The following is a 20,959-nucleotide window of genomic DNA, read 5'->3' as shown; positions in this document are numbered from 1 at the left end:
AAACTAGAATGCTTTCTGTGATTCTGTCTGGGTTTTGCCAACAGCTGTCTGCTTCTCCGTAACAAGATTTCATGTTGTAATACAAACGGGAGAATGAAAGTATGCGGCGTGAAGAAGCTTTTACACTTTTTCGAAACCGAATGTATTGTCGTTGCTCTGACGTTCCTACATAGGCAAGGATGGCAAGCGCTTCCGAGTTTGACTATTTCCAGAATTGACAGGCTTGGTGTGATCTAAATGGTTTGTTCAATGTGAAGGAAGGACATGGTTAGATCAAATTAAAAGTAATGGACACCATAGGCTCAACCCAGATAGTCCATCTGGTCGTACCAAAAGCAGTTTTACCAGTTGGATCCTGGACACCCGCTCACTTGAGGCTTTTCTTAAAACACCTGACCACGAGATTAAGATATAACTGATGTTAAACACTGCTCTCAACTAAAACATTATGCAGAGTATGCAGAATCATTGGAATATAAAATCCAGCAACGCTATATTTGTTTTACCTTGGATTAGAGGGTCCGACGTTTTATCATTCTATTGCAGCTAGGAATTTTACCATTAAAAGTTTTCACATCTAAATGGCACACCTGTGAAACTCCTACCAACACGTGTGACTTGTGTGATGGAGGAGTGCAAGACTTACCACATGTACTGTCTGAATGCCCAAATCTGGCACTGATCGGGCCTGACGCTGGTATTTAAACCCTATCCGTATCAGATACAACATAATCATGGTACAAGGTCTTACATTGCTTTTTAATTTACCGCCTGATCAATTTGACTGTTATACCTTGTATACATTTTTAAAGAGTTTTTCAAAACGGTATTGATGTAGTTATATTTTCACGGTTTTAACAGAATGTATCTTTTATAATTTTGTTGACCTCAGCAGAGGATTAAATCAAATAAAAATCTTGAATCGCCTTTGAGTGGTACTTGCCAACCTGTCTGCTTACCCTTGTCAAGAGATTACAGTGACTTAAAATAATTGGGACTGTCTCTTACTGGAGACGGGATCACCAAAACATCACTGCTGAGAACACCGAGGGAGCGCCAGAAACTTTACCAGGGTCCTAGTTGTTTGGTTTGCGGGTTTAAGAGTAATACACTTTTAGGGCAACATTTGTATTTGGCCATTAAGTTATTACGTTTACTATGCTATTTATTGGCCTATCTTGACTCCTTTTATTCCAAACATGTTACCAAAGGTTGATCTGGAACCAGAGTTTGTTTGGTTCTTAGTCCCTGCATATGTACGCCTTGTCAAATTTTCAGACACACTTGCGAGAGTTTAGTTACCACTACAGCCATAGGACGGAGCACTCTTGAGTATCACCCAAAGCCACTCTGACGTACACACTGTAGGATAACATTTGGTAGAGCATCAATATTCTCTGAAATCTAGTTCCTATTTTTAAGATGCTGTAATATTGTTTGGGGCCATATCTCAGCCCTATGTATCGAGGCATATTTCCCCTTTCTAAGAATCAAGAAGCCTGATGTTGAAACACCTGATGTATCCCTTCGCTGCCTCTTCTTATTATTGCAAAGAGGAAGAATAAGTATTCATGTAGGAAGCATTTTCTTGTGGGACAAGGCAAAGAGAAGCCCATTGACTCCTGTAGCTACCGAGGGATTGCGTAGTTAAGCTATCATTCTGGTCTATCAAGTTTGTGTGGTTAGCCTCCTATCATTGCAGTCTTTTAAATTTGTGTGGTTAGGTTGCTGCTATTCCTGTTTCTTAAATTTGTGTTTTATTTTACCACAGGTTTGGTGCCTTCAGCAGTACTGATTGTTGCCAAAAAATAGCGTTGCACCGTCCATTTCCCTCACAGGGACTTTGGGAGAACATGCATCATCACCACCATTTACTGGGATGGCCAGTGCTGTACCCCAAATCTGGAAACAACATCTCAACGTGAGACTGCCAGTGCTGAGATGAAGCATAACTGATGCCATGACACATTCTCTGTGTGAACTGAGGCAGCCTTGGACAGTGGAGCAGGAGGGACTGGAAAGGATGCAGGGTCTCTTGAGCATCAGTTTGTTTTTAGAGACTCCTCAGATCTGTCTGACGCTCACATTTCTTACAAACTCTTCCTTTGATTATTAGGAGTTCACTTTATTTGCCTTTGAGGTTTTGAGAATTTTGTGTTTTAAGGTCCCGGCCTGGATAGGACATGCGCTGCTGGGTAAATAAAGAAAAAAAAGAGCCCCTTTGTTGACATTTATTGCTGACTGTTTATTTTCCTACCTTGAATTTTGGCCATTGTAATATGTCTCCTATGGTTCTGACTGTGGGGTGCTTTGTAGGGCTGCTAATCTCTTGTTTTTGGTGGGATTGGGGTGCTTTGGTTGGCTGTGGCTGCTAAGATGTTCAATGAGATAGCACACCTGGGTAGTGCTCGCTCTGAATTTCCAGTGTGATGAAAGTGTAAAACTGAAAGCTAGCTCTCCATAAAAATCAGTCTGTTGTATCACATTTTAAACGTTCTACCTTTCACAAGGTGCTGAAGGGTTTTAGCTGTGTGTGACGCATTACTTATTAGGTTGTGCTTTGTTGGAAGGGTGTGGTTCTGTAGGTTGGCCTACGTGGAAGGTGCTGGCGGTGTGTGTAATGACCAGAGTTTTGCTCTCATTGCGTTATATGTCACTGTGCCAGAGTATGTAGTGGAAGGAAAAGGAGTGAGAGATGGGATGCCTACGTGTTGTTTAACTGGGAAATGTGTTGCTGCAATGCAGCTGTCTCTCTTGTTATAAAGTTGTGTATATGCATTGAGCGGAGGGTAAGGCAGTAAGAGGTTGTTGGGCCTGCCATCACTGAGGAATAATTGGTTTCGGATGTTGGGTAGAGAATGCTATTTTGATAATCTATGGTTCAGTCTCTTGGTCGGAGCAATCATTCACCATCTGTTGTGTTGGTATTGGAGGTGGCCTTGGCTGTTTCCTGTCTTCGCCTGAAGGAAGTTCATTAATTTTGCTTCCTGCATGAAGAAAGTCTCCTAGCGAGTGCGTTTGTGAAGAAAGGGGCAGTCGACCGAGCTGCCAGCCTTTAGCTAATGGTTCCATTCTCTGTGCATCTTTGCCCTTTACTGTGATGCAGTTTTGCCCTTTTTTTTAAATTGTCAGCAAATCGGAGTGCATAGATGGTGGAGTGTCTGAAAGCCTGTGGATCACTTGGATGATTGATTAGAGGTGAAAGTGTTGCTGAAAATGTAGCGGGCAGGCCCCCATGCAGATTCAGTTTGTGTAGTTTAGATGAGATCCAACAAGGACAATGGTAGCTTTTAGCTTCTATGGGAAACCTAGATGAAGGAAGATAGATCAAATGATTTATTTAGTGTGGAAAGCAGGCTGTGTGTGATAGGTTTAGTTGTGGGTGGATAGGTAGTCATGAATATTCCCAGATGTTTTACTTGGAAGGTGTCACTGGCATTAGACTGCATTCTGTGGCGTGGGTTGTTGGTGGGTAATCCTGCTTTTCTGTGCAGATTAGGGTCTCTTCAAATGTTAAATTGAGGCAGGTTGTCCGCATTCTTTGGTTGACGATATGGAGGCAGTGGTCTAATGCTGAAGTGTCTCGATGGGTCTGTGTTTTCAGCTTTTAAAGTGATCTGCTTTTCGTCAGTGTTTGTAGTAGGTTGTCTTGAACTATTTGATGCCATCCCGTAGTGATCTGAGGTAGGCATTGAAGAGAGGTTTTGAGATGAATGAGCCTGCAGGTATGCCAGAAACCATGCTGAAAGAAAGTGATCTAAAAAAACGGAGAAAGAGGATGATAGATCTGTACGTGTGGTAGGAGGATTCCCAGTTTAGAAAGTTTGATTGGATTTACGTTTTTGCTAGCCCGAGTGAGAGAGTGGTGGTGGATTTTTTCAAAAGCAGGAGACCGTTCCATTAGTACTGCAACTCGGAAAACATTAGTTTACAGAAATGGTTTGTCCTTGTGATATTAAGGTGGATTCGGTGTCTCCCTTGTGGTTGAACGCTCATTAATGGTCTGAAAGTAGAGGATTCTTTTTCCAGGAGATCAAAGATTTTAATGAGCGCTACTCTTTACCAGTTTTCCTTAGAACCTAGCATAAAATATTATTTGGTGGGGTGGGTGGCAGGGTGAATGTTCTTCATGGGAAGTGGTCTAATGTAGAAGATCTCGAGATCAGTGGTGTAGGTCACTAAAGACTGAATTAATAAAGAGGGTTCTTGCAGTGGTGGCATCAGTAGATAAGAGTTAAATGTTACAGGTTTGAGCCAAACGGGTATGAGGGATGTTGGTTGTACCATTTCTGTAAACTTGGATTCATAAAGTTTTGTTTGAAGGAAGCCAGGGCCAGATGTCGTTGTGCAAGCCTAGTCTTGCTCTGAGTAGGCTCTATGCGCAGTGCCTTGGTTCAGAGATTTTGTTTCAGGTCTTTGCTTTTGACACTAATTACTCGTAAAACTTGGTAGTGGGCATCATCACGATGGTGCACTCAGAGTTGCAGAATTCCATATTATTCCATAGGAGGGCATTTGAAATTAGGTATCTGTTGGAAAAAGTGAAGTCTTTCTGGTTTCTTCATGGAAGCTTTATTAAGGTGGTATGTTGTGCTGAGCGTGTTAGGTGGTGGATTCACGCATAACTGCATGTACAGTGAGTAGCTAGATGTCGGACAGTTGTTGTGTTCTTGAGTTTAGGAGCAGTCAAAGCTGGACATCATTTGGAACCTGTGTTTGAAGAATAGACCGAGGCAGGCATGCTGAAAAAATCTACAGGGCAACACTAGGGAACAAAGGGGTATTTATGTCAGCCTTAGGGGGGTAGATGGGCACCGTGGGTGAGGAAACTTTTCTTCCGTTGTAAATCTTCAATGGCAACTCCAGTTGCTTCCTGTTTTTCTATGCCTTTCTGACTTGGGCCCAGAACTCACCTTTGCCTTTTAGCGACTGTTTCAATTTTCCATGATTCTTGTTAAGCAGACAAGGCTAAATGCCAACCCCTAAATGGCCGGGGTTTAAATCCGATTGATGTTGTAAGCATTTGTCCCAGTCCCATCCTCAAAATATCAAGGGTGCGCACAATAATCCCTCAGCATGTGATTCCAACACCTCCATTCATCCAAAGGCCACCAAGAAATTATAGGCACAGACCTGTAATAATCCCTCATAATGGTACCTTTTCCCTCCAAAAAAGGCATCTCCTGATAGTGTGACCATCCATGGGGGTCCTCTCTTTAAAAACACAAGTGCCATAGAACTGTGACTGGTCAGAGTTTGTGACTGTGTTTTTTAACCCCAGCCTCTTAAGCTTCCTCTGAGCAGATTCTGAATTTGAACAAGCTTTATCTGGAGTTCCTGGCCCCACCCCATGACCTGTCTCGGTAGAGGATTTTAGGAAGACTATCCTGGACCTTTTCATTACTGCCCTTCTCCATCGAGTCCCCTTTCGGGTCCCAATGATAGTCCAAACCATTTGGACCTCCCAACTCAGGTGGTGCTTGCCCCACAATCACTCGATTCTGCTAAGGCCTTAACTTTGCATCTGCATAGCTACCTCTGTCCAAGAAAGCACGTTTATCTGTCACCAACACCACTTTTGATGATGTCCCCAGTTCCACGCTCAGAACAGAATTTGGTGCCACCTTAGCTACAAAAACAGAGGTCCTTAGTACTTTGGGCCCTATTTTTAAGGAAGTCTGTTTCTCAAGGACAGTTCAAGTGCAATTGCACATTCCAACTCCAGAGCCCAATTTTTACCTCTTCACAGAAAACCTGAATCTCTCTTGTGTGTCTTCTGAACCTCTTTTGCTAGGTTTTGCTGGTAAGGTCAGATTGGCCGATAGGACCATCAGACAATGCCCAACAGGCTGGCCTTTTTTTTTGGCTATTTATGGGCCGGCTTTATGGTCTGTTGGGACGGTTTTTACTGTTGATTTCCTGAATATTAAAATATATTGCCTGCAGCAGGCTTATTCAGTACCTTGTAACACTTTTATACAGCATGTTTTTACAAGTTCAAAACTGCCCCAATTTGCAAACATGGGCCACTTTTTTATCTTTCTAATTCACTAATTGAGGCAGCTTTTATTTTGGTCTCCAGGCCTATTTTCAGTTCCAGTCCGACGCTGCTTGCTGTAGCCAAGGTTTTCTGCCTGGGAGAAACCCTTCTGACGTCTGGCAGTTATTAGAATGATCACACACAGCCATACACTTTTGTCATCCCACTTGAAATTTTTGTTGGCTCACCCTTCTCCAGAAAGCCTGCTTTTTTTGTTTTTGATCTCACAATCATTCCCTACTGTTCCTCTGGACCACGAGTCAAAAAGCCTTGATTCCATATGGTACAAAGTATTTGTATCAACTAGAGTGACCTTCTGCGCTGCCAGTGCCACATGCCACATTCCTCCTTAGCTGGTAAGTACATGCCCTTTGGGAAATGGTGAAACTGTTTACTATTAACCGCCAGAAACGTGTGAAGAGCACATTATCTAGTGGGGCATGATCATGACACTTTCAAACTGATTCTGAAAAGTCGTCCTCAATCGGCTGACAAAATGTCATGTTCTGGGGTGATACCAGTAACTTGCAGGTATGCCTGGATGCGAGCACAAGAATTTCCACCTAAAGTTCAGGCTACGTTGATGGGGAAGTGTTGTTTGATGGTGAGAAACTCTTTCAAGAGAAGGCAGACCTCCTTGGAGAGTTTAAGATTAGTTTAACTGTTGTGCACTCCCTCTGGTCGACCTCCTTTGAAAAACAACTTCTGTAGTAGGGGATCTCTGTGTATAGTCATAATCTTGTGAATAGTCCCGCCCATGTGCGTGGACCCCGGAGCAATCAAAATAGTCTCTTAAGTTGTCTTCTTCTGCAGTCCTGCATAGACACTTAAGAGAAAATCAAAGACCAATAATGCAGCCTAAAACTACAAGGCTACATTGGCCAGCACTTCATCTTGAAGTGAAAAGGATAGCAAAATAATATTAAATTTTACACACTTTGTAAAGTTTCACACCTAGAGAAACTCCCCTTCACAAAAATCCTTTGTCATGATAGAAAGGAAGGGTTGGACAGACAAGCCCCATAGGCTGCTATGATGTGTCTGGAAAAAGGATACCGTACCTTTAAGGAACTCTTCAGAGACCCTCAGTATCCCAGGATGCACAGCCAAAGGCCTTTTACTTTCAGTTCTTTTTTCCGGCTCCTGCTAGCAGGACCCTGGAGCATTGAGCTCTACCTTTTTGGGTATATCCTTAATTTTTGGAGCTTTTCCAGTGTTTTGTGTGTTTCACTCGACGTCTGGGGTCTTCCTCTTCCAATTGCTGTCTCTTTTGGCCAGTTTTGCCACCTCTGTCTTGTTGAAATGCCAGCTTAATCGACAAATGCCTGGAGTGTGGTCGGAAGAAGGCAAAATCTGACCCCAACAGAGTATGCATACTCTAGTCTCCCTTCTACCCATGTCCCTGACTCCTGTGATATCTGTCACTCTTTCTCCAGGAGGACCCTGCGTGACAGGGAGAAGATTCGTCTCCAAGGCCTGGAGCAGAGGAAACATCAAGCACCAGGTGGGACTTCTGGGCATGGAGGGACTCTATCATCATCCTCTGCCCGTGCATCTGCCTCTGGGGGGCTCCCCAGTCAAGAAAAGGCCCAGAAAAGGCAATGGTCCCGGTCGATGGCTTTGGCGTCTAGAGGTATGACTACCATCTGCTCCTCGTCGACCCAGGGCTCTGGGTCGAAGCGACGTCACCGTTCGGTGTCGAGGGGTAGGATGTCGAGACCTCGGACGAGGTCGACGTCTAGGAGTTCGCCGGCATTCATACATCATCGATGTCGTTATGAGTCCCGAAGAGACATGCGCTCGCCGTCGAGGCGACACCGTCGTTCGCCTTCAACTTCAACACGAAGATCAACGTTGAGGAGAGGGAGATTGCCGTTGAGGCGAGGAGAATAGACGTCGGGGAGTTCGTCGACGTCCGGAAGAACGGCGTTGAGAAGAGAGATGTCGAAGAGATAGACGTCGAGGAGAGAAAAGTCGACGTCGGAGAAGAAGTCGAGGCCTAGGACGATGTTTAGTGCCTCTGTGGTTAGCGTCTCATTGTCATCGGTGAGTCCCCGGTCGCGGAGGCGCAGGCACTCGCGCTCAGAGAGGTCAGCCTCCAGAGCATCCTCCCCGCGGCCTTCTCGTAAGAAGAGAAGAGTTATTAGGTCACCGGACTCTTATTATTCCCGGACCTATTCGCCCTCAAGGCCCAGGACGGCTATGCCGCCTCCTCTTCCGCAGCTTCCTCCACCACCACCTCCTCCTCTTCCTCCTCCTCTTCCTCCTCCTCCGCCTCCACCACTTCCTCCTCCTCCACCACTGCCTTGGCCTCCACAACCGAACCCTGTGGTTCCGGCACAACCTCTTCTGTTTCTGCAGCCCCCTGGGCCAGTGATTCCTGCAAAGCCTAGAAAGCCAAGATCCAGAGGGAGGCATTGCTCTCGCAGTGGGCGTAGATCTTCGACAAGATCACGCCATCGTTGGCGGAGGGAAAGGTCACGGTCTCGTCCAGTGACAGGAGATACTCTTCCACTTTGTCGCCAGTGGATGACATTGTGACGTTTCAGGATGTGCTGCTGTGGGGGGCAGCGAAGTTGGGGATCACACTGACTGTGCTCACCCTTTCCACTGCTGTGATTTTTGAAACGTTGCAGCGCAGGCACCTCTCTCGCTCGTTGCTACCTTTGGTGCCAGGACTGGAAGAACCAGCCATGGAGCTGTTTCTGACACCTGCCTCGGTGAAGTCGGCGCCATCTAGACTTCAAAAGAAGTACAGGCCTCCGGATTCTGATCCAGCATTCTTGAGAGCAGATCCTGTACGGAATTCTGTCATCGTGACTACGGTCCCTCCAGACAAGGAGAGCCGGCACATGGATTCTGCAGGACGGAGAGTCTGCAGTATGGCTGCCACTGCGATGAAGGCAGCTAGTGCATCAGCACTTTTGGGCAGATATGACGCTCCTTGTGGGAGTCCCTACAGCAGTTCATTGAGCTCCTCCCAAGAGACAGGAGGGAAGACTTCTAGGAGATTCTGAATGGGGGCATGATGGTCTCAAATCAGGTCATTAGTTTGGCGGCCGATGCCTCTCTCCTGGCCACGCATGGGTACTGCCATGGCATAAACTTGAGGCGACATTCTTGGTTGCGCCTTATCCACCCTCTTTGGGCCTCATGCGGACAAGGAGATGGCCCGCATCAAGGCAGAAGTGGAAACGCTGAAGGCTGTAGGTTTGGAAAAACCGAAGGACCAGCGGAAGTTGTACCATCCCTTCCAGAGACGTTACTTTTCCCAGAGGTATCAATGGGGGCAAGGTTGCCAAGCTAGTCAGCAGCAGCAACAACAGCAATACCAGCGACAACCCTTCCTGAAACGTCAGAGGGGCAGAGGCGGACAGCAGTCCTCCTCAGTGAATAAGGGCCCGACCGGATCTAAGCCCTGAGAAGTTACTTTCCCCTCGTCTGTTACCCGCTCCGGTGAGGGGGAAGCATACAGAATTACTTGGCAGAGTGGTTAAAAATTACTCAGGATAAGTGGGTGCTGAATATTGTTAGCAATGGATACAGTCTTTTGTTAGTCTGCCCTCCTCCAGCCATTCCACCGGTTCCCTCGCTCTACCAGCTGCGAGAACTCCAAGCGGAGGCCAATACCCTGTTAAGAAAAAGGGCGATAGAAGACGTCCCTCTGTCACAAAGGGGAAAGGGTCTATACTCCAAGTTCTTTTTAGTTCGCAAAAAGGACAAGAACGAGTTCAGGCCCATTCTGGATTTGCGACAAGCAAACAAGTGGATTCTCAGGGAGTAATGTTGCGTGCTGTCCTTGCACCAAATTTATCCTCTGCTGTAACGAGGAGACTGGCTTTGCGCACTAGATCTGCAGGATGCGTACTTCCATGTGCCCATTGCACGGAAACACCGGAAGTTCCTGGCTTCCTAGTCTGCAACAATCACTATCAGTACACCGTACTACCGTTTGGACTGAAGTCTGACTTTTTCAAAATGCATGGCAGTGGTGGCAGTGCACCTGAGATAGAACAAGGTGTTTGTCTACCAGTACCTGGACGACTGGTTGATCAAAGCCTCCAGCTTCCAGGAAGCGCAATTGCATTTCAACAGGATGGCTTTTCTGTTGAATCAACTGGGTTTGCACATCAACAAGGCCAAGTCCATTCCGACTCCTGTTCAGTGCCTGCAGTACTTGGGAGCCTCCATCAATACCCTCAGAGCAAGCATTTCTCGGGTGGAGCGACGCTTATCGATCCTTCGGAAGGCTCAGGTTCTCCTGTCAGTTCCATCAACAACAGTAAGGGCGGTGTCTTCTCTTCTGGGGTCGATGGCCTCTTGCATCTTCCTCACACCACATGCACGCTTCCACATGAGACCGCTGCAGGAATGTTTGGAGGATCAATGGGACCAGAAATGAGGTAGCTAGGACGACAGGATCCAACTGTCTCTACACGCTCAACAGTCCCTGAGATGGTGGTCTTCGGCCGAGAATCTCCTCAAGGGGGTTCCTTTCCACAAGGACATTCCCACACAGGCTATTGTGACGGACACTTCTCTCCACGGCTGGGGTGCGCATTCAGACCATCTACAGATCCAGGGAACGTTGATGTGGTACGTGATCCCAGACGGAATCCACGTACCACATCAACTTTCTGGAGCTCAGAGCTGTTAATTTGGCGCTGAAAGCCTTTCACCCGTCCTTCCAGACCAACTCCTTGCTTGTACAGACGGGCAATACGACCACAATGTATTACCTCAACAAGCAGGGGGGCTCGAGATCGCGCACACTGTCCCAGGAAGCGCGGGCGTTCTGGCACTGGCTGTTAGCCAGATGACGATAACGGCGACCCATCTACCAGGTGTAAAGAAGGCTCGTTCAGGAGAACCACGAGTGGGTCTTAAACGACGAGGTGCTAGGAGACATCTTCGAAAGATGGGGCACTCGAGACCTAGATCTGTTTGCCACCGCCGAAAACAGCAAATGCCGAGACTTCGCCTGCAGGTTTTACCAACCAGGGACTCTGGGGAATGCGCTATGGATCAGCTGGTCGAACAGCTTTCTGTACGCTTTTCCACCCATTCCCCTGATTCCGGCAGTGCTCATCAAACTGTCTTAGTCCAGAGCGCGAATAATCCTCATTGCTCCGGAGTGGCCTCAACAGTGGTGGTTCACAGACCTTCTCCACCGGTCTCTACAACCCCACTTGCGGCTTCCATGTCGGCCGGACCTTGTAACTAAGTTCGGGGGCAGATGGTGCACCCCAATCTCTCATCGATGAGTTTGGCGACATGGCTCCTGAGATAGTACAGTATGGACTCTTGAACTTGCCTGACGACTGCATGGAGATACTCAAGGAGGCTAAGAGACCTTTCACCAGGACTTCCTATGCCTAGAAGTAGAAGAGGTTCTGCATCTGGTGCACGTCCAAGAATGCTGATCCTGCTTCCTGCAAAGAAGATGTCATCCTTCCATATCTCTTGCAATTGGCTCAATCTGGCCTTAATTTTCATTCTATTAAAGTTCACCTCGCAACATTAACTGCGTATCGGAAATGCCCTTCACAAACATCCTTCTTCCAGATTCCTGTAATTAAAGATTTTTTGGAGGGATTGAAGAAAGTGTTTCCCCCTGTTAGGCGTCCGTCGCCTTCATGGGAACTGAATGTGGTGCTGTCCCAGTTTATGAAGGAACCTTTTGAACCCATTCATAAGGCTTCTCTGCAGCATCTTTCCTGGAAGGCGGCCTTCCTTGTGGCTATAACGTTGGCCCGCAGGGTGAGTGAGATTCAGGCCTTGTGTTGCCAAGAGCCTTATACAGTGTTTCATGCTTCTAAAGTTGTCATGAGGACTTACCCTAAGTTTCTGCCTAAAGTGATTTCTGAGTTTCATGTCAATCAGACGATGACTTTGCCTACGTTCTTTCAACATCCTTCCTCTCCGGCGGAGAGGTCTCTTCATTCCCTGGATGTAAGAAGGGTGTTGAAGTTCTACTTAGATAAGACTAAGGACATTCGTAGGTCAGACCAATTGTTTGTCAATTATGGTTCGGTCAGGACTGGTCTTGCCACATCTAAACAGTCCATCTCTAGATGGATAGTGTCCTGTATCCAGTTGTGCTACCAGAAGGCTAACAAGACCTTAGGGGGTAAGCCTAATCCCCATTCCACCAGGGGCAAAGCAGCTACAACGGCTTTGCTACGCAATGTTCCCATTACAGATATCTGCAAGGCTGCCACTTGGAAGTCGGTCCACACCTTTGCCAAACACTACTGCCTGGACTCTGATGCCAGAGCAGACGCTCAGGTTGGGCAGGCTTTGTTGAGAAATCTGTTTGCACAGTAATAGTTTTATCTGTTTCCTCCACCACTGGTTTGGTTTGTTGGGATGGGCATGCCATTCTATTCACAAGATTATGACTATACACAGGGATCCCCTACTACAGAAGGAGTAGTTTCTTACCTGTAACTCCAGTTCTGTAGTAGGGGTATCTCGGTGGATGAAATGATAATGTACTGAATGCTACAGGCCTAGCTTTATACACCTTCAAAAAGAACTGAAAGTAAAGGCCTTTCAGACCCCCCAGGATATAGCGGCATGGATTAGCAAATTTAGCGGCACCAATATGGAAATTTAGCGGCACAAATATGGAAATTTAGCGGCATTTTTGCGGCACTTTATTTTACTCATCGTTCATTTTCATCCTTAAATCCTAGAGGGTCTGTACAGTGCATTACACAAGCGGGGGGAGGGGTGTAGGCAGCGCCTAGGACTGGGCTACCAGCGCGTCATCCCCTGTGCGGGTGCTCTAGCATTGTCGCCTTGTGGTACCCGCCAGTGACGCCACCCATAGCATTGTTCAGACGGCGTGTGCAGTCTACCGTAGAATTGTACGCTGTAAATAGTGGTTTACCAACTCTTTTTAGAGAGACTTAGAACTGGGGACCTCCATTAAGGGGTGGTGTGAAAACACCCCAGGACACCAGGACATTGGCACCAGCCTGTCCAAGCTTTTTTTGTTTGGGGGGGGGGGGGGGGGGGGGGGGGTTGGGGTTCAAAAGTGCCTCCGGAGGCCCTGCCCCATTCTCACACTCCACACACTGTGAGATTGGACTAGAAATTGGCGGCTATGCTATTCTTATTTATAAGAGTGACCTTTTACAGCCCAGTTGCGCATAACGTCACCGAGCACTTTACATGTATTACTTTAATTACATTAAGAAGCATTTTCTCTGTATGGGCAATTTGCGTGTGGAGTTCTCCACTCATGGCCGCCACAAATTCAATGAAGAATTTTCCCTGCTTTTTTTCAGGCTCTTAGCAGCAAACCTTTTTTTCTTCTAAGCAATTCGGTGTAATGCGGTTCTTGATTCCTCGAAAGACGGCTATGTGACGGAGTTAGGGTTTAAAGAAATATAATGTTCGGGTTTCCGTCTACTCTGGCATTTTCCACTTGATAAATAAAGGCTTTTTGAATTGATGTGGCTGCTGTTTGATTCCTTCCCCTGCCACTGGAGGGTAGAAGGCTCACACTAAACAGGTATCTTTGGAACACTTGTGTAGTTTATTCTTCCAGTGTATTAAAGGAAGTGTAAATATGTGGTAAATACTTTTGTAAAAATGTCGGAATTTTTACAAAAGTGTCGATTTCGCAGCACTTTTGTAAAAATCGCCGCATTTTTACAAAAGTGCAGATTTCACGGCAAAACAAGGAATCGCAAAATCCTGAAGGGTCTGTTTGACTGTGCATCCTGGGATACCGAGGGTCTCTGGAGAGTTCCTTAAAGGCACGGTATCCTTTTTCCAGACACATAATTGTAGCCTATGGGGCTTGTCTGTCCAACCCTTCCTTTCTAGTTTCTCTAGGTGTGAAACTTTACAAAGTGTGTAAAATTTAATATTATTTGGCTATCCTTTTCACTTCAAGATGAAGTGCTGGCGAATGTAGCCTTGTAGTTTTAGGCTGCATTATTTGTCTTTGATTTTCTCTTAAGTGTCTATGCAGGACTGCAGAAGAAGACAACTTAATAGACTATTTCGATTGTTCCGGGGTCCACGCACATGGGCGGGACTAGTCATAAGATTATGACTATAACAGAGATACCCCTACTACAGAACTGGAGTTACAGGTAAGAAACTACTCCTTTTCCAAAAAGACAATAGTTGTCACTTTTTTGGACTCTATTCTTCTGTACGTAGATGACCGTCCTAAAGTATAAAGACCCCGCAGAAATTCTTTCACTCATTGGATGTTTGGGAGAATCAAAGAGCAGTCAGCAGCAACTAAATTACCCGCTTCAACTGCTTGCACAACTACTCCAAATCTGCTCTAATTTGTCCTCCTTTTACCATCTGCTATTCATCCGGGAGGGTTTCACACTACCAGGTCCCACTGGAGTCAATCACTACTGATTCTTCAGTTGATCTGTAAGGGCTACTTGTGCTTCTCTTTTTGAACATCCCCCTGCTTTTAATGTATCCCCCAGCCGATGCCTCAATTTTGAAGTTGGATGTTCTGGCCATATTGAACAAAAGGGTAATTGAAGTTATGCTCTTGGAGAGGAGAATGAGATTTTGCTAACTATTTCCTGGTCCCCAAGAAGAACAGGAGCCTCCGACCCATTCTAGGTTCAAGTTCCTGAACCTCTTTGTCTGCCAGGACAAGTTTAAGATGCTGTCTAGGAGTCATTAGCATCTTGAACTTGTCTTAGTTCTATCATTTTGCCCCTAAACACACAGGCACACATGATTGAATGGTTTCCACGGACCTCCAGGACTGCTATTTTCATATCCAGGTCCTGCCAGCACACAGGCATTATCTTCACAGTAGGGTTCCAACTTTATTAGTTTGCTTTGCTGCCTTTACACCTTACAACTGTACTGAAGGTTTTCACCATGATTGTAGTAGTATCGGTCTCCCTCAGGCGTTCAAGGCCAAGTCATTTCTGGTCCTCGATGACTGGTGAAAGCAAGGTCCCAGAGTTGGTGTCAGACTACTTGACATGCACCTTAGCCGTGTGCCATGATCTGGGGTTTTCTATCATTTGACACAAATCGTACCTCTCTCTGACTCGACCTCTGCTCTTTATTGATGTGATCCTGGATATAAAATACATGAGATTTTTTCTTCTGTCTCTACCGGTCTTTGACATTCCGCTCATGACCTGGGTGGTTTGGACTCAATGCCATGCGGTTCTGATCCTGCCCTCTTGTATACACCAGATACGTATGGCAGGTGGAGGAAAAGGTCTCTTAAATGATGCCTCCAACTGTAATGGTTCTAGCACCAAAGAAGTCTCTGCTTAGACTGAGATCATAGTCCCTGTCTTTGCTGAAGTCAGCTGGTGGAGGTGTCCTTCCAATCTATTGTCGGTCATTTATGCTTCCTTAAAAGGGAGGGACAGGCCACTGTGGGGACAGGTTCCTCCTTGCTGGACTCGCACAGTCGTCTAAGGCATATGACAGTTTGTGGCCTTTTTGTCCCCTACAGAGCAAAGGCTCCATGTCAGCATGTTTGAACTATGATCATTCATCTTACCCTGGAGGCATTTCTTCCCTCCATTTCATGCCCTGTGGTGCAAGTCCTCTTGTATAGTACTACTGCCGTCCACTATCTCTACACGTAAGAGGGATTAGGGTCCAAGACCCTGCACCAGGGCACTCTGTTTGTGGCAGCAGGTTTTGTGGGTGCTTTGAACATGAAGGGAAATTCCTTGAGTTGGCTGTCCCTGGAAGACCATCAATAGGGACTTCACTATGATTTGACTAGTGCGATATACTCTCAGCTGGGATATTCTTTAAACCATCTATTTTCCTCAGTCTTTAAATAGAAGCGTCCCCTCTTCTGTCCCTTGCAGTGTGGTTCTGGGGAACTCCTTGAAATGGACAAAGGGCTTCCTTTAATGTGTTTCCCTCTGATCCCGTTCATTTAATGGATGTTGCAGAAATGGCGCCAGGAGGCCCCACTAGGTTTATTGCCTCAGACTGGCCAAGTATGATTTGATATGCTGATTAGATGAAACTGTGTGTTGTGCTCTTTTCAGGAGAGGAATAGGAGGCCATCCAACTCCCCTACACTCTATCCATGAAGGCAAAGAGTTTGAGTTGGACCAGTTAGAGATTTTTAGTGTTCAACTGGTTGAGGTGGATGTCATTGTAGTTACCAGGCAACTTGCCACCAAATTTGTGTGCTGGGTCAATTTTGTTTCTTAGAGCTACGTTGAGGTTTTAGGCTCTTTAAAGTAAAACCTATCGGACAGTCTGTTGTTGGCTCATTCCCTCACTCAGCAGAGACTGCTATTCTCTACAGTCATAGGGTGCATAGCTGCAATGTCTGCCTTTCTTGCCGCCGCCTTTGTTCAGGTCAGCCCTGGTGGCCAGGTTTCTAGATTGTACTGTAGATGTTTCCACCTATGCCTTTTGCTGTTCCGCAGGGCAATTTAAATTTGGTTCTGACTTTACTCTGGCATGTCTATTTGAGCCGAAGCACAGCTGTTAAGTTCATCATTTGCCTGAAAAATAAATTTCTGGTTGCAATTAAGTCAGTCTTTAGGTTGGTGAGTATCAGGATCTGTCACTTTAGTCATTGTTTGTGGTGTTTTACCGTGACAGATCCTGTGTACTTAACACTCCTTTTGTTAAGAGGGTGTTTGCATTCAATATGGGCAAATCTGACACATTTCCAGCTTTCTTTTCCTTTGTCTGACACCTCCAAGGAGGAAGAGCAGCTTTATAGTACTCTAGATGAGCTGTCTATTATAACATGGATTGTATTGAGTGGATGACCACATTTCTATTGATTTTGCTTGGGTGAAGAAGGGCAAAACAGCGACCTAGTGTGCCATGTCTTGTTGAGAAACTGCATTAAGACCTGTTAAGCCTTGGCAAAGAAGGATCAGTCTGCTTTCACTTGGACACATTCTGCAAGAGTGATGGCAGCATACACTGCTTGGGCCAAGGGCATTTGGGTAGCTCACATTTGCTGGGCACCTGCACAGTCTTTATTGCATACCTTTGCCAAGAATTATTGCCTGTCTGCTCAGGGAAGGACTGATGGCCCCTTCACTACTTCAGTACTGCATGATTTTCTTGTTTATTCCACACTATTCTGGGCTGCCTCCATTTTGGGTACTGCTTTTGTAGTGTAGTTCCTATATTCCCAATAGGCTCTACGCATTGGAATAACATATCCTATAGATTAGACATAGGACTGAGGTCAACTAGGTCTCTATCGAATATACTAAACTTAATTGTGTGTGTGCCAGCTAACTCAGAGGTCACTAGAAACTTTGTCGAATACACAAGAAGGGATTAGTTTCTGACAACCGCATAAACATGACAACTTTGTTTCCCAAGAATAACAATATATCTCTGAGTCGTGGAAACAATAGATAAGTATTTCACCGCAGTCAATCGTGCATGCTTCGTTTCTACAGAGTTGCAGAGAAATAGAGAGACGGGCGTTTTCAATAAAAAGGGTTTATTGAACAGTCTTCTTTCTCATGCAAGAGAAGTGAACTGCTACCGTCGTTATGCAGACTGCAAAGTATAATGCGTACAGCGAGAATAGTATTATAAAATAATACTGTAAGATAATTGTATAGTTTCTAAGCCATATAAAAATATATACATAAATAACATTGACTAAAATACTCGACTGGTGCATCAAAATACGCCTACCCCAATGTACCTAACCTAAGCCTAGTACGAGGGGAGAAGTTAGTATTGTGTATCATAGGTTTCGTTTTTGACAAGAATCTACCAAATGTTTCTCTAGGTTCTTATCAGCTCCATACCTTGTTAGAATGAAGGAGGTCTGGTATCTCTGTCTCGGGACTCGATTTCCCAATACCCCGCAAGGGGAGCCGGAAACACTGGAGCTGGATTCTCGGCAGGAGAAGGGCAGCTTCCCGACCAGTGCATCAGCTGGAGAGTCTGCTTCCTTCTGCACTTGCTGTAGCGAGCTGTGTCGGGCAAGTAGGTCTTTGAACTGCTCCGAACCACCGTATCTTGCTAGAGCAAGTGAAGATATATTTATACCTTGAAGGTTTTTAGGAATGCCATAGTTTGACATAAAGTTGGGCATATGAACGTCAGGAAAGAACCCCTAGGGAATACTTGTTCTTTGTAAAGTAACTGAGTTCTTGGACAAATCAATATTCAAGCAAGGGGAAGTTCCCTAACTGCTTAAGCTGGTTTTCCGAGAAATTGTGATGTTTGGTACGGGTGGCAGTTGCCATGCCTGTATTTGGGTAGCATGGAGTATGCCTAAATCCGGGCTTGATTTCTATGACTATATAGGGGCAATGTGAATTGTACCTATATAAGTGCATGAATCGAGAAAATTCACTCGGAGCTTAAAACGCCACACAACACCCACACCACTTTCTTATGTACAACATTACTAAGTTCTAAACAAATAAAAACATATCTAAACATGATGTGTTAAAACCCACCCAAAATACATAAAAATGTATTGGTACTGGTAGTACACGAAAAGCATTTTTGCTGTACGCATTTAAAGCAATGTTTCATTTAAAGCATATAGTTTGACATTAGAAAAATGCTATCCGAATTAATCATGAAAATACATTTATGAAATGGCTCTTAAATACAGAAGAAAAAGTCGAGACCATTTCATGGCAGATTACACAAACTGTTTGAATGTGAGCAAGGTCAAATATTGTCTCATGGACGTTTTTCAAAGAATTCTAATTCTCAATGAATAGTTCTACTTTAAGCAGATTACTTTGTGCCAAAAAATGAAAAAATACAAATTTGGAAAAACAAAAGTTTGATCATAGAAAAAATAGAGTTCCAAAGTCAGAAACTGTGTTTTGAAAAATGAAGGTCGAATTCAGAATCTCTCAGAACACTGCGTGCCAAATCAAAAGTAGGTGTTATTGTTTGGAGAAAACATAAAATCTTGCAAGTCTGTAAAGAATTTGTCTACCATTGTAGGTGAAAGTTGATTACCTCATTAAGAAGATTAATTGCACATAGATGTGAAGCATCGCCGTCAGCATTGGTCGCATTAGCAATGTTCGAATTGGATGGTACCTTTGTGCCGCTTTCCTCTCGTACCTCACCATCATTCTGTGAGATCTCAATGAAGGCCGTCATCAGAATTGGTAGCCGCTGGGGACAACCCAGTGCATGAGCCGTCACTGGTCCAAGCAAAGTATCAGCATCCGTTGGCATGACTGATGGGAGTGTGAGACAGATGTCTAACACGCATTCTTATCCACATAGCAGGCATCGTAGAACAGGTAAGATGCAATCTTGCCAGATTGGTCTGAATGACATAAACCATGTGGTATTCAATTCTCTTAAATGAGTTAATCCCAAAATTTGGCCTATGTGCTCACGACACTTCATCGCCAGTAGAGTATTTTCCACGGTGATCTGGGTGTCTGCTGTGGATTGGCTTGTCATATCGAAGCAGTAGGAGCAAAAATAGTATCCCTGCAGCGAGTCCCAAAATGAGAGGCAGTCCGCCAAACACAGAGTATACGAAGTTTGGAAATATGCCTAGGACTGCTTCAAAAGGTGCTATAAGTCCAGAAAAAATAGTCTTAAATACATGTTCAATACCACTCGTATCAGACTTGTTTAAGATAACGACCTAACATTTCTGAGAAATGTACAGGGCAATTTGTTGTCAATAGGGTGTGCATCTCTGCAGAAGTCCTTGTGACTTGCAGATCATAGGTCTCTTTGGCCGAGGTCAGTGGCACAGTTTTCTGTAAAAGAATGGCTTTCATTCTGCTTAAAGTATCAATTCGTATAGAAGAGATGTTCAGTGAAGGCCATAACGGCGACTCCCGGTCTGTCTTGGTTTTTGGAAACAATACTTGCATACAGCAAGTGACCCTTGCTGACACAGTTACAAGATAGGCTACACCTGGCAACATGCCACAGCAGCTGTGATCATTCAACATAATGTAACTTCCATTAGAAAGTTGCCTAAAAATTGGATCAATCACTGCAGCTGGTGAACCTTGCAGGTGGCAGGATAAATTGTTTGAGGAACCATCGCAGGCCCCGTGTAAATTAATACCCTGACAAAGGAGAGAAACGCTTAGTGCGTTTTCACAATTTTCACCACTAAGAAACACTTCTTTACCCCCACTCCAACATCTGTGTGTGTAAGGTAATTCCCATGATGTCTTGATGTATTTTTTATCCAACCTTTCATATATGCCTGCTGGTATATGTTTTAAGCAATACTGAAAATGGGAAATTGCAGCAGGCAGAGTGATTGTTCTGTGTATTATCCATTCAATGGCTGGTTTTTCAGCGACTGTAAATGGCAATCTTTCCAGTTTTTCAATGCTCAGCACCATATAGTCTGCTCCCCTCTGTGCCAGTTTGATCTGTTTATCAGTGAGATTGAATTCTGAAAACAGTGACGTGGTATTGATTAAACGCCAAGGCACATAGCCTGAACGAAGGTTTTGCAACGTCCAACCTAATAACATGATAGAACGTAATTGCGACTGACCATGTTGCAGCATGACCAAGTCATGTTCCTTTATGTCTGTCAGAGGATACTATGCTGTCCAAAGAATATATCCTGGACGACAGTTGTTAACCCATTGTCAACTACAGAGAGAGATTTCTCTAAATTAATACGATCAATTTCTCGTATTCATTCTGCAGTCTCTGCTTGCGTAATCTTCCATGCTTCATTATAAGCAGCATAGATACCGGCGTATATAAAACGTTTGACGCGGTTTAGTAGGTCCTTGTAAGAAGTCCTTCTGGTCAGTGCCATCTTTAAGTAAAGATAAGTGTTGTTTTAGTGTAGACTTTTGTAGCCATTCAAGGCACAGTTTCCCTACACTGTATGTTGTTACTATTCCTGGATACTGTCTCTGAACATATCTTGGATCTGGCCTAGTGAATGTGAACCCTTGTGACTTATTCAGGAATCTA

The 20,959-nt window shown here is 45.0% G+C and overlaps 1 protein-coding gene across 1 annotated transcript in view; it reads left to right on the top strand.

Annotated features, from left to right (window-relative positions):
• Window positions 1-2,216, top strand: part of UBXN1 (UBX domain protein 1) — an 84,495-nt gene extending 82,279 nt beyond the window's left edge. The window contains exon 10 of the mRNA XM_086938096.1: window positions 1,772-2,216. Within this exon, the coding sequence (XP_086794222.1) occupies window positions 1,772-1,812 (41 nt within the window). The 3' untranslated portion in view covers window positions 1,813-2,216. The remainder of the gene's footprint in view (window positions 1-1,771) is intronic.
• Window positions 2,217-20,959: the final 18,743 nt, after the last annotated feature.

Source organism: Lissotriton vulgaris, chromosome 9 (genome assembly GCF_964263255.1).
Source record: "Lissotriton vulgaris chromosome 9, aLisVul1.2, whole genome shotgun sequence".
In the NCBI taxonomy this organism is placed as follows: domain Eukaryota; kingdom Metazoa; phylum Chordata; class Amphibia; order Caudata; family Salamandridae; genus Lissotriton; species Lissotriton vulgaris.
The sequence above is the reverse complement of the archived record's forward strand: the minus strand, read 5'-3'. Positions and strand labels throughout refer to the sequence as shown.